The sequence below is a fragment of the Oncorhynchus mykiss genome, chromosome 2, assembly GCF_057628025.1.
Source record: "Oncorhynchus mykiss isolate SJ-2025 chromosome 2, ASM5762802v1, whole genome shotgun sequence".
Classification (NCBI taxonomy): Eukaryota; Metazoa; Chordata; class Actinopteri; order Salmoniformes; family Salmonidae; genus Oncorhynchus; species Oncorhynchus mykiss.
In genome coordinates, this window is record NC_143023.1 from 21,092,142 (window position 1) to 21,104,781 (window position 12,640).

A 12,640-nucleotide genomic window follows, 5' to 3' on the forward strand; every position below is an offset into this window, starting at 1 on the left:
CACATTGTAGGATTTTTAATGAATTTATTTGCAAATTATGGTAGAAAATAAGTATTTGGTCACCTACAAAAAGCAAGATTTCTGGCTCTCACAGACCTGTAACTTCTTATTTAAGAGGCTCCTCTGTCCTCCACTCGCGTGCTATGCCGTCCTGCGTCTCCCTGGCATGAAGGAAGGATCTGAAAGCAGCAGTGTGTGTGTCTCCCTGGCATGAAGGAAGGATCTGAAAGCAACAGCGTGTGTGTCTCCCTGGCATGAAGGAAGGATCTGAAAGCAGCAGCATTAATCCTGGCCTTGAGCAAGATGAAGCTGAGCACCTTCTAACCAAGAACCGTGTGTGTTCATCAGTGTGTGCGTACTGTATGTCCGTTTGCAATTAGCCTAGTGTGCATTCCAGACGACAGTTAAATGAGACGTTTATTTGTAATAAGTGGAGATTGTAACGGCAGGGTGGGTGATGGTTCTCAGGTAGCCTAGCTCAGGGTTATTCTCAGGTGAACACAGGTAGCTCTGGTTTACTGTCAGCTTGTACAGTAGAAGTGCTTATATCTCTCTCCCCTGTCTGTCAGTGTGCTGTGTCAGCCCTGTAGCACAGCCATGTAGTTCAGAACAGTCCAGGACCAACCCACTGTCCTCTGATACACTAAGTAGAGGCAGGGGAATGGAACTGAACATGTGTGCAAGGTGGTGACATCCCCAAGCCCTGATTGAGTCTTTTAGTAGGGAGAAGATGTGTGTGCACATACAGTATGTACAATTAGATTGTGTTTGTGGTATACAGTTGTCTGTGTGTATTATGTCTTTGTGTTAGGCCTTGTGTTTTTGTGTGTCTCTTGTGTTGGCTGACAGGCAGACAGACAGGCAGGCAGGCAGACAGACAGACCGGTGTGACATGGAAACAGCTCTACCCCTCAGTCAGAATGTGAGTCAGACTGGTAGAGAACAGGAGGGAGAGAAGGAGCTCTTTCATTCCCAGGGTCAGGCTGGAAAAAAATAGACTGGGCTTCATGGACTGTGTTTACTCTTGGGGATGGATGGATGGAGAGAGAGAGAGAGGGATAGGGGTGGGTGGGATAAGTGGAGGTTTAGACACACACCACCATCACGAGAGCAAGCAGCCTGAATTGACCATCCATGTTGACAGTACAACAGGGCTGATGAGGTTTCTAATGTAAACAACGAGAGGGGGCCCTAGGACATTACACTATCCTAACATTTACAACTCTGAATGAGTTGTATACACATTATTTTCAAAAAGTCTGCTTAGAAAAGGGGGCAACAGAGCTATATGACTAAATCTGAAGAGATTAATTATTAGGCCATTTTCACTGAGAAATTTAACAGAAATGTCCAATAATGATGCTAGCTGCAGTATGTGGTTCATGGTGCCTTAGTAATAGAGCGATGTTAAGATGGAGGATGTGAATGCAGCAGGACTGCGTTGCATGGTTGGTGAGTTATGTGGGCCGTACCGTCATGGAGGGGCGGCGGTATTGCTACCTCCATGTTCAGAGCCAGCCCAGATTGGGATTCTGGGAAAGCTCTTCCAACACTCTGGCCGGACATAGCTGCTTTATTTGCTGCTGTCCTCAAGTCATCATCAGCCACCGCTGGACATAGGGGTGGTAAAACGTGGCCTGCCAACGCACACACACACACACGCGCACACACACACGCGCGCGCACACACACACGCGCACACACGCACACACACACACACACGCCTTCTGAATGAATGAGAATATTTCTCCACGACCCAAATGGTAATCAAAGGCCTCTGTGTTTGGCCTGCGCAATTACCCTACTATCCAGACACACACACACCAACACACACACACATTTGGAAGCAGTTAAATAGGCAGGAGGCTCACTGCGAACCCATTCCATGACAGTCGATTGGCCTTCGTCTATCCAATGTTTCCATAAAGCATGAAAAAGTGACTTCTTACATGGCGAGAGTGAGAGAAAAAGAGGGTATGGAAAGTAATGCCAAGGAGTTGTTAGGTATGGAAGTATATTTTGCCTCTAACTGATAGGCAATCGGGACAGAATGAGATGCAGGGGATTTAACACACCGCTGGTGTTCTAGGGGTTAGGACTTTTTTGAGTTGCTAGTCTTATGGCTGTTAAATGTTAAATGACAATTGTCTCTACTGTTCTGGTCATGAGGTAGTGGGGCGGCAGGGTAGCCTAGTGGTTAGAGCATTGGACTAGTAACCGGAAGGTTGCAAGTTCAAACCCCCGAGCTGACAAGGTCTGCCCTTGAAACGGCAGTTAACCCACTGTTCCTAGGCCGTCATTGAAAATAATAATTTGTTCTTAACTGACTTGCCTAGTTAAATAAAGGTTAAAAAAAATGAGTGGCTTGGCTGTATTGGAGTGGCCATACCAACCAAGATTATTGAGTTGAAGGTGGGGAGAACAGAGTACGGGGAGGGAAGGAAGAGAGCGAGAGACACGGACAAAGAGGGTAGAGAGGATGTGGTATGAGGGCATATTCACACCACCTTCAGCGCAGCTGTTTCTATCACACACACTTCTTTCTGTCTCTCCCCTCTCATTTTTGCCCATTCATTCTCATCTCCTTTGTCTCTCGAGGTTCTTTCTTCTGTCTTATATCTCTCTCTTTTTGAACGTCCATCCATTTAGGTCCTATGTTGATTTGTGATTGACAATCTCTGTTTACTCAATACTATTTTCTGCTATGTAAACAAATGTACTGATTAACCCTACAAATACTTACAAGCCCAGGCAGTAAACTGTTCTAGTAGCTAGTTATCTTAGATTATTTAATCTGTTGACATTGAGTAATATACACTACCGTTCAAAAGTTTGGGGTCACTTAGAAATGTCCTTGTTTTTGAAAGAAAATGACTTTTTTTGTCCATTAAAATAACATCAAATTGATCAGAAATACAGTGTAGACATTGTCAATGTTGTAAATGACTATTGTAGCTGGAAACGGCTTTATATAATTTTTTATTATGGGCCTCGTACAGAGAGGCCTGTGTTCCAATGGCACGTTGTGTTAGGAAATCCAAGTTTATCATTTTAAAAGGCTAATTGATCATTAGAAAACCCTTTTGCAATTATGTTAGCACATCTGAAAACCTTTGTTCTGATTTAAAGAAGCAACACAACTGGGTTCGATTACAGGCTCAAAATGGCCAGAAACAAAGAACGTTCTTCTGAAACTCGTCAGTCTATTCTTGTTCTGAGAAGTGAAGGCTATTCCATGCGAGAAATTGCCAAGAAACTGAAGATCTCGTACAACGCTGTGTACTACTCCCTTCACAGGACAGCGCAAACTGGAGCTAACCAGAATAGAAAGAGGAGTGGGAGGCCCTGGTGCACAACTGAGCAAGAGGACAAGTACATTAGTGTCTAGTTTGAGAAACCGATGCCTCACAAGTCCTCAACTGGCAGCTTCATTAAATAGTACCCACAAAACACCAGTCTCAACGCCAACAGTGAAGAGGCGACTCCAGGATGCTGGCCTTCTAGGCAGAGTTGCAAAGAAAAAAACATCTCAGACTGGCCAACAAAAATAAAATATTTAAATGGGGAAAAGAACACAGACACTGGACAGAGGAACTCTTCCTAGAAGACCAGCGTCCCGGAGTCGCCTTTTCACCGTTGACGTTGCATTGTTGGGAAGGGGCCGTAAGTAAGCATTTCACTGTTAGTCTACACCTGTTGTTTGCGAAGCATGTGACAAATAACATTTGATTTGATACGCCCCCCCCCCCCCCCCCCCCCCTGCACACATGATGGCAGTGAGCAGTACTAGGGCCTCACTGTGCTTCTCACACCATATCTCAGTATTACCCACGTGACCTCGACTCCTCTCTCTGTTTCTCAATCATCTTTCTTCGGTTAGTTTCGTTCATGTAATATTTGCCAACTTCCTCTTCTGAGTGACAGAGGTGATGAGCGCAGGTCAAATAAAGAAAAGGGTGTCACTTCTTAATCGGACCCCTGACCTTGTTCTCCTCTGCCATGATCCATCCTTCTTTCTAGCTTTCTTTCTCTTTTTTGTGCCCCATCCCCCCCCCCCTCTTCATCTCTCGTCTTTGATCTCTCGACGTGACTCTTGCAGACAGGTCGAACAGGAAATGGCTATGTTTCCTGAGGAAATTACACCCACTTCCTGTCTGTGTGCCTCCCGCTCCTTTTCTACTCAGGCGCCTCTGGGGACACCCTCTCGGAGCCAGGCCAGGGCCGTAGGACCCCAGAGAAGCTCTGACTCATTCAGTGTAATGAAGCCCAGCCTGATGAGAAGGCCAGATAAAAAGAGCACAAACACAGCTAGCTGCCTTTAGGGCTCTGCTCTATTTCAGGGCCATGCTGTCAAAGTGGCACAGGGGACCAGACAGGCTATTGTGCGGGACCGGGTGTTTGGGGTGAAGAGTGACCTAAGCTGACACAATGAATGAATGTTTGGTACTTAGAAATGCACCTACTTTATGTTTTCATATGGGATGAAAGACTGGCTTCTATGATTGATAGATATTGTAGAACCCTCGTTCTCTGTTGCTTTTATTTTTACAGTATTATGACTCACCAGTCACACAAGGGCAGTGGTGTCAAGTACTTAAGTAAAAATACTTTGAAGTACTACTTAAGTAGTTTTTGGGGGGTATTTACTTTACTATTTATATTTTTGCAACTTTTACTTTTACTTCACCACATTCCTGAAGAAAATAATGTACTTTTCCCATACATTTTCCCTGACACCCAAATGTACTCGCTACGTTTTGACAGGAAAATGGTCCAATCCACACTTATCAAGAGAACATCCTTGGTCCCTGGTGCTGCCTCTGATCTGGCGGATTCACTAAATCAAATCTTATTTGTCACATACAAATGATTAGCAGATGTTAATGCGAGTGTAGCGAAATGCTTGTGCTTCTAGTTCCGACAGTGCAGTAATATCTAACAAGTAATCTAACAATTTCACAACTACCTAATACACACAAATCTAAAGGGGTGGAATAAAAATATGTACATTTAAATATATGGATGAGCGATGGCTGTGCGGCATAAGCAAGATGCAGTAGATGGTATAGAATACAGTATTAACATATGAGATGAGTAATGTAGGATATGTAGACATTATTAAAGTGCTGTTATTTAAAGTGACTAGTGATACCTTTATTAAATCCATGTATTCAATTTATTTAAGTGGCCAGAGATTTGTCTGTATGTAGGCAGCAGCCTCTATGTTAGTGATGGCTGTTTAACAGTCTGATGGCCTTGAGATAGAAGCTGTTTTTCAGTCTCTCTGCACCTGTACTGACCTCGCCTTCTGGATGATAGCGGGGTGAACAGGCAGTGGCTCGGGTGTTGTTGTCCTTGATGATCTTTTTGGCCTTCCTGTATGTGCTGTATGTGTCCTGGAGGGCAGGTAGTTTGCCCCCGGTAATGCGTTGTGCAGACCTCACTACCCTCAGGAGAGCCTTGCAGTTGAGGGCGGGGCAGTTGCCGTACCAGGCGGTGATGCAGCCTGACAGGATGCTCTTAATTGTGCATCTGTAAAAGTTTGAGGGTTTTAGGTGACAAGCCACATTTGTTCAGCCTCCTGAGGTTGAAGAGGTGCTGCTTGCTTCACCACGCTGTTTGTGTGGGTGGACCACTTCAGTTTGTCAGTAATGTGTACGCTGAGGAACTTGTAACTTTCTACCTTCTACACTACTTTCCTGTCGATGTGGATGGGGGGGTGCACAGGGGGACTGAACACAAATGCTTTGTTTGTAAATTATGTCTGAGTGTTGGAGCATGCCCCTGGCTATCCGTCAATAAAACATTAATTTTTTTAATGAATGAATGGAAGGAATTTGAAATGATTTTTTACTTTTGATACTTAAGTATATTTAAAACCAAATACTTTTAGACTTTTACTCAAGTAGTATTTTACTGGGTGACTTTGACTTGTCATTTTCTATTATCTTTACTTTTACTCATGTTTGACAATTGAGTACTTTTCCCACCACTGCACAAGGGTCTGTCTAAGGCTTCATCCCTCTGAAGGGTTGTGCCAGTCGGCTCTGTTGGCATTATCATAACTCCAGCCATATGTGATGCTCTACTCTTATTGGGTATTGGCAGGCACCATACAACTAGAATTTCTATGATCATTCCTATTATGATTGGCTCACACAAACTGCTCTGACTGACTCTGACTCTGTCATTGAAGAAGCTTGATTGACCGGTATCAGCCCCTCCCACTGTGGTATGGACAGTGAAGAAGCTCACAGTGGGGTGAGGTCATCGTTTGTCCCCTCAGTGTCCTGCTTTCTTTTTGGTTGTGTAAATGGTGACACGGTGGGTGTTTGTTTGCTGAAACGGTTACACAATGGGGATTGTGGTCTTGGTGCTAGAGCTGGTGTAACAGTGACTCTGGTTATTAATACAACTCTCACAGTGACCTGTCTGGTGGAACTAAGAAATGCTGTAAAACAAAACATGATGAATAACCATATAATATGAATGAGTTTCAAGTGAAAAATGGAGATAGGAGTTGTAACAGGTGCTTTATAATACACACGTACAGAGGCACATGTGCCTGATAGCTATCAATAGACTGATGCCAGCTGACACCTATTGAGTTATAATAACATGCTGAGTTATTGTTGGAATGTGACGAGAGGGAGAGGAGGAGGAGGTGGAGGGGAGTGTGGGAGAAGTAGCACAGCTGCCTCCTCAGGAGCTCCAGGGCTCTCCTACTCTTTTGGGCCACATCCCAAAAATGGCCTGAATCAACTTCCCCTCCTTGTCTCCTTTCCTCACCAAGTCACGTCCCAATAGTCTGTAATAGATTCTCACCCTTTCCTCACTGTCAGAACAGCCCCATTCAGCCCTTTTCACGTGTCTCGACGAGAAGGGAAGGGGATGAGATGAGACGGGGAAGAGACTGGTGTAGTCTGGTGCCATTCTGTGGAATGTTCAGTATGTCAGGAGAGGAGAGTAGAAGGGACCCTCCCACGTAGACCCTCTCAGATTTAAGCTATAATATCCCAACACTGTCTGTAACAGCAGACGTTTGCAGATGTTTGCACTGTAGTGGGGGATACTACTTCATGTGACAGCATTTCATAGTTCCACCAGGCAGCAGTGCATTCAGCCTCTGTGGTAGCCATGGTGATGTAACTGTACGGTTGGGTAAATACTGCTACTGCAGCGGTGTTACTTTACATGCCACCTCGTTCCCAGTCTAATTCAACATAGCATTGGGCAGAAGTGTGTGTGGTGAACAAGATTACTGTAAGTGCAGCCAGGGCATTGGTTGATTCAGGCTACTAACAGTGATGGTAATGTGTGGTGCTGAGGGGAAGGTGTGTGGGATTATTTCACCCTACTCTGCGTGTGTTTGTGCACATTTGTGCATTCCACTCAGTTCCATGGTTTACTTACTTGACTGGCCACCCTTCATAGCCTGCTTCCTCTAAAGGTTTCTTCCTAGGTTCTGGCCTTTCTAGGGAGTTTTTTAGCCACTGTGCTTCTACACCTGCATTTCATGGTGGTTGGGGTTTTAGGCTGGGTTTCTGTACAGAACTTTGTGACATCAGCTGATGTAAGAAGGGCTTTAAAAATACATTTGATTGACTTACCTCTACATATGACTGAATGTCCACACGTTCTCTCCTCCTCCAACTCCATTTTTCCATCTCTCTCCTTCTTGACCTCTAAAGCCTCTTTGAACTCATACTAGCAACACCACTTCTCCTTACAAGACAATGTGCTATTTTAGTCTCTGTCACTTACCTAACCTCTCTCACAAACCCAACACACAATTTGCTGCTATCGCGCCTCACGTCATCTAGATACGCTGCACTCTTTGTACACTGCACTCTTTGTACACTGCACTCTTTCTACACTGCACTCTTTCTACACTGCACTCTTTCTACACTGCACTCTTTCTACGCTGCACTCTTTCTACGCTGCACTCTTTCTACACTGCACTCTTTCTACGCTGCACTCTTTCTACGCTGCACTCTTTCTACACTGCACTCTTTGTACACTGCACTCTTTGTACGCTGCACTCTTTCTACACTGCACTCTTTGTACACTGCACTCTTTCTACACTGCACTCTTTGTACACTGCACTCTTTCTACACTGCACTCTTTGTACACTGCACTCTTTGTACACTGCACTCTTTCTACACTGCACTCTTTCTACACTGCACTCTTTCTACACTGCACTCTTTCTACACTGCACTCTTTGTACACTGCACTCTTTGTACACTGCACTCTTTGTACACTGCACTCTTTCTACACTGCACTCTTTGTACACTGCACTCTTTGTACACTGCACTCTTTGTACACTGCACTCTTTGTACACTGCACTCTTTGTACACTGCACTCTTTGTACACTGCACTCTTTGTACACTGCACTCTTTCTACACTGCACTCTTTGTACACTGCACTCTTTGTACACTGCACTCGTTGTACACTGCACTCGTTGTACGCTGCACTCTTTCTACGCTGCACTCTTTCTACACTGCACTCTTTCTACACTGCACTCTTTCTACACTGCACTCTTTCTACACTGCACTCTTTCTACGCTGCACTCTTTGTACGCTGCACTCTTTCTACACTGCACTCTTTCTACACTGCACTCTTTCTACACTGCACTCTTTCTACACTGCACTCTTTCTACACTGCACTCTTTGTACACTGCACTCTTTGCACACTGCACTCTTTGTACACTGCACTCTTTGTACACTGCACTCGTTGTACACTGCACTCTTTGTACACTGCACTCTTTGTACACTGCACTCTTTCTACAATTTGTTTTTACACTTTCACAGGCCTACACCCACCCGCTCACATCCTTATTCACACACAGGCCTTTATAAGATCTTTTCATTAGTGATTTGACTCGGGGCTGGACAATGGTGCTGCTGTGACTGTCAGGGTGTTTCCCAGTGGCTTCTAGGAGCCTGACTTACTATGGCCTGGAGGATGAATGCATGGCGGGGATCCACTCCTGTGACTTAAGGGCAATTGCACAGTAATGGAATTATGCTGAGAGACTCATTTTTCACTTAAAAATGTATGCCAAACAAAAACAATTGATTTCAAATTTTAATAAACCATACAGCTCTATGCACAATGACTACTTTGAACAATTGACACAATAATTTTTTTTTTTTATGCCTCCTGGTGAAAACTGTGCAGATACAAAGTTTGGTAACAGAATTACAGTAAAATCTCCCTTAGTTGTGTTATTTTACCAAACTTTGTATCTGCACAGTTTTTACTGTAAATGTGTTTTTGCACAATTTTATGTGGAAACTGTTAAAAGCAGTCCTTGTGCATTGAGTTGTACGGTTGGTTAAGCTTTGAAATCAATGTTTTTTGATAGCCCTAGCCCCTACCCCTTCTGTGTTTGGAGATCTGAAGTTGTGTTGGGTATGTGTAAGCAAAATGGCAATCTGGCTCTACTTTCGAAATGGGTTTAGGTTCTGAGCTTCTGCCAGATTGCTTAGACTACATCAATTCAAATCAGATTTTATTGGTCACATACAAACATTCATCAGATGTTATTGCGGGTGTAGCGTATTCCATTCCTACAGTCTACATTTGAAGGTGTAACCTAGGGTCTAAGGGTAGAGTTCAAGGGTTGGGGTTATTCCTGGACAGGCCTAGCTGTCACTGACTGTCATGAGTTCTCCCTCAGGGCATTATTGGCTCAGGCTTAGTTAAACTTTGTTGAATGCTCAGCTGTAAACTGGGTTTTGGCAAGGCATGTCCAACTGTTTCCCCTGGGTTAAAATATTTATCCCTCTCTCTAACTCCCTCCAAGCTACGATCCCAAATCTAAATGTTTCAGAGGAGCCTGGAGGAAGAGGAATTTGTGATTTGCAGAAACACCTTGATTCTACTTAATTAGTCAAACACTCCAGGATTTTAATGGCACTAGATATTTAGCCATTCTCCCAAAATTGATTGGCGAATTCAAATTGGCCCCTATATTTTCTTGCAGTCAATTGCGTCAGTAATGACCTGTCGTGATAAGCAAGCAAAGGCCCTAACCAGAGTTGACCCCCCCCTCCCTAACCAGAGTTTACCCCCCCCCCCTAACCAGAGTTTACCACCCCCCTCCCTAACCAGAGTTTACCCCCCCCTCCCTAACCAGAGTTTACCCCCCCCCCTCCCTAACCAGAGTTTACCCCCCCTCCCTAACCAGAGTTTACCCCCCCTCCCTAACCAGAGTTTACCCCCCCTCCCTAACCAGAGTTTACCCCCCCTCCCTAACCAGAGTTTACCCCCCCCTCCCTAACCAGAGTTTACCCCCCCCTCCCTAACCAGAGTTTACCCCCCCCCACCCTAACCAGAGTTTACCCCCCCCCTCCCTAACCAGAGTTTACCCCCCCCCTCCCTAACCAGAGTTTACCCCCCCCTAACCAGAGTTTACCCCCCACCCTCCCTAACCAGTGTAAATAAAATGTAATTGTCACATACACAGGATAGGTGCCCCCCCCCCCCCCCCCCAAAGAAGCTCTTACCATATACTCTATCCGAACACTCTAATCGTAGTAGACTCCCCCCAACTCCTTGCTTTGGACCTTGGCATATCTGATTCCAATCAGTTCTTTTTCCTGAAATTTCAACAGCCAATTTCAAGCCACATTTCAAACCACCTTCATTCTTGTCTGAACAGTCAAATCTGATTTATTTGCCCTCAAGTGGTTTTTAGACTGTTATTTGGCATATCTTGACAGTTTGACAAAGAACATGTCAACTAACTAGCTTGTTAATTGTTTACAAATAAATTAAAGAATGTGCTAGAAAGTTAACAGCTAACCAGCTAGTTAGTTGACTGCTGTGGCCAGCCAAAATGGACTTGTTTTGAAAGCTGGACCATCTTATCCTTTGAGGGCTTAAGTGTTCTTACACTATGATTTTGAACACTCAAAGCAGCTGGAAAACGTCCATGGCAGGCGTTGTTGTCACCTTGACTTGCTACATAACTTCTGAGTGATAGGAACCACCACCACCAATCAGAGTACACCCACAGATAGAACAATGAGACAGATATTTCAGCGGATGTATAAATGTGAAGCATCCACTACCAAATATGGCAGTGAGAGGAAGCCCAGTGGCCGGCAGTGGGAGAAGGTGGAACGAGATGGATTTTGGCTGACATTCTGCAAATTTTCTCATTGATTAAACCTTTGATCTCAATAGAGTTTTCTGTTGCCGAAACTATAATCTCTTGTAAACAGTGGACTAAGTTTTCTAGACTTTACCCTTTGCTAATGTCTCCAAAAAATGGCATTGTTTAGAACAAGTGAAAAGGTGAATTGAGTTATTGCACATGCACACTTCAGACTAGGCGTTCCATAACGGAAATGTTTGCTAGAACAAGCCAATAGGATCTTGCTAGCTTGTGCTTGGCTCTGCCCACCTCCTTGCTTGTTCTGCCGACTATGACTCATTTGTTTCCATTTGAAATGACAGGCTGTGGTCTATCTTGGTTTAGTTATAAATATCTTTGCTACACCACTGCCACACACCAGTGGTTACTATGACAACTAGCTTGGCCATGTCAGCAAATGACTGCTGTCTGAACACACATCTGATTTGGTCACTTGTAACTTGCTGTTTGGACAGTCAGTATTCTAAAATGGATTTGAGCATTGCAGTGTGAACAAGGCTTTAGTAGTGTGATTATGGGGTCCTATAGACTAGGCCAGGGGGACGACAACCCTGTTCCCGGAGGGCCGCAGGTACTGCAGGATTTTGTCCCAACTAGGCACCACACCTGACCAACAGACCTAATTGATCAGTTCAGTGATTGTCTAAAATCAACACACCTGGTCTTCCAGGTCAGTTAAACTAAAACAAGACCAGGGTTGTCTAACCCTGGGCTAGCCTATATATATTATATATATTTCCTCCCTCATCTTCTTGTGTGTGGCCGAGGTCGGTGTGGGTTGACTTTCGTAGTGTCACTGTCTGTAGGGGGGAGCGTTTGGGGCTCAGTGGTCTAACCGTGTCTCTGTCTGTAGGGGGGAGCGTTTGGGGCTCAGTGATCTAACTGTGTCTCTGTCTGTAGGGGGGAGCGTTTGGGGCTCAGTGGTCTAACTGTGTCTCTGTCTGTAGGGGGGAGCATTTGGGGCTCAGTGGTCTAACTGTGTTTCTGTCTGTAGGGGGGAGCGTTTGGGGCTCAGTGGTCTAACCCAGCCATGAGCATCATCGGGGCTGAGGATGAGGACTTTGAGAATGATCTGGACCCCGTGAGTAACTTCCTGGTGACAATGAACTGTAGCGAACAATAGGCTGATGAATGATCATATCTGTTCTGACCTTTCTCTCTAACCCTCTCACATACTCCATTCTCTACCCTTCTCCTCCTCATTCCCTGTCTCTCTAATCTGTCTCCCTCACATACTCCATTCTCTACCCTGCTCCTCCTCATTCCCTGTCTCTCTAATCTGTCTCCCTCACATACTCCATTCTCTACACTTCTCCTCCTCATTCCCTGTCTCTAATCTGTCCCTCTCACATACTCCATTCTCTTCCCTTCTCCTCCTCATTCCCTGTCTCTCTAATCTGTCTCCCTCACATACTCCATTCTCTACCCTTCTCCTCCTCATTCCCTGTCTATCTAATCTTTCCCCCTCACATACTCC

General features: G+C 44.8%; 1 protein-coding gene across 6 annotated transcripts in view; it reads left to right on the forward strand.

Annotated features, from left to right (window-relative positions):
* The window catches only part of arhgef1b (Rho guanine nucleotide exchange factor (GEF) 1b), a 62,614-nt gene that overhangs the window by 8,584 nt on the left and 41,390 nt on the right, over positions 1–12,640 (forward strand). For all 6 annotated transcript variants that reach the window (XM_090192339.1, XM_090192317.1, XM_090192334.1 and 3 more), the window contains exon 2: positions 12,158–12,244. In XM_090192339.1, coding sequence (XP_090048465.1) covers positions 12,194–12,244 — 51 coding nt within the window. In that variant the 5' untranslated portion in view covers positions 12,158–12,193. The remainder of the gene's footprint in view (positions 1–12,157; positions 12,245–12,640) is intronic.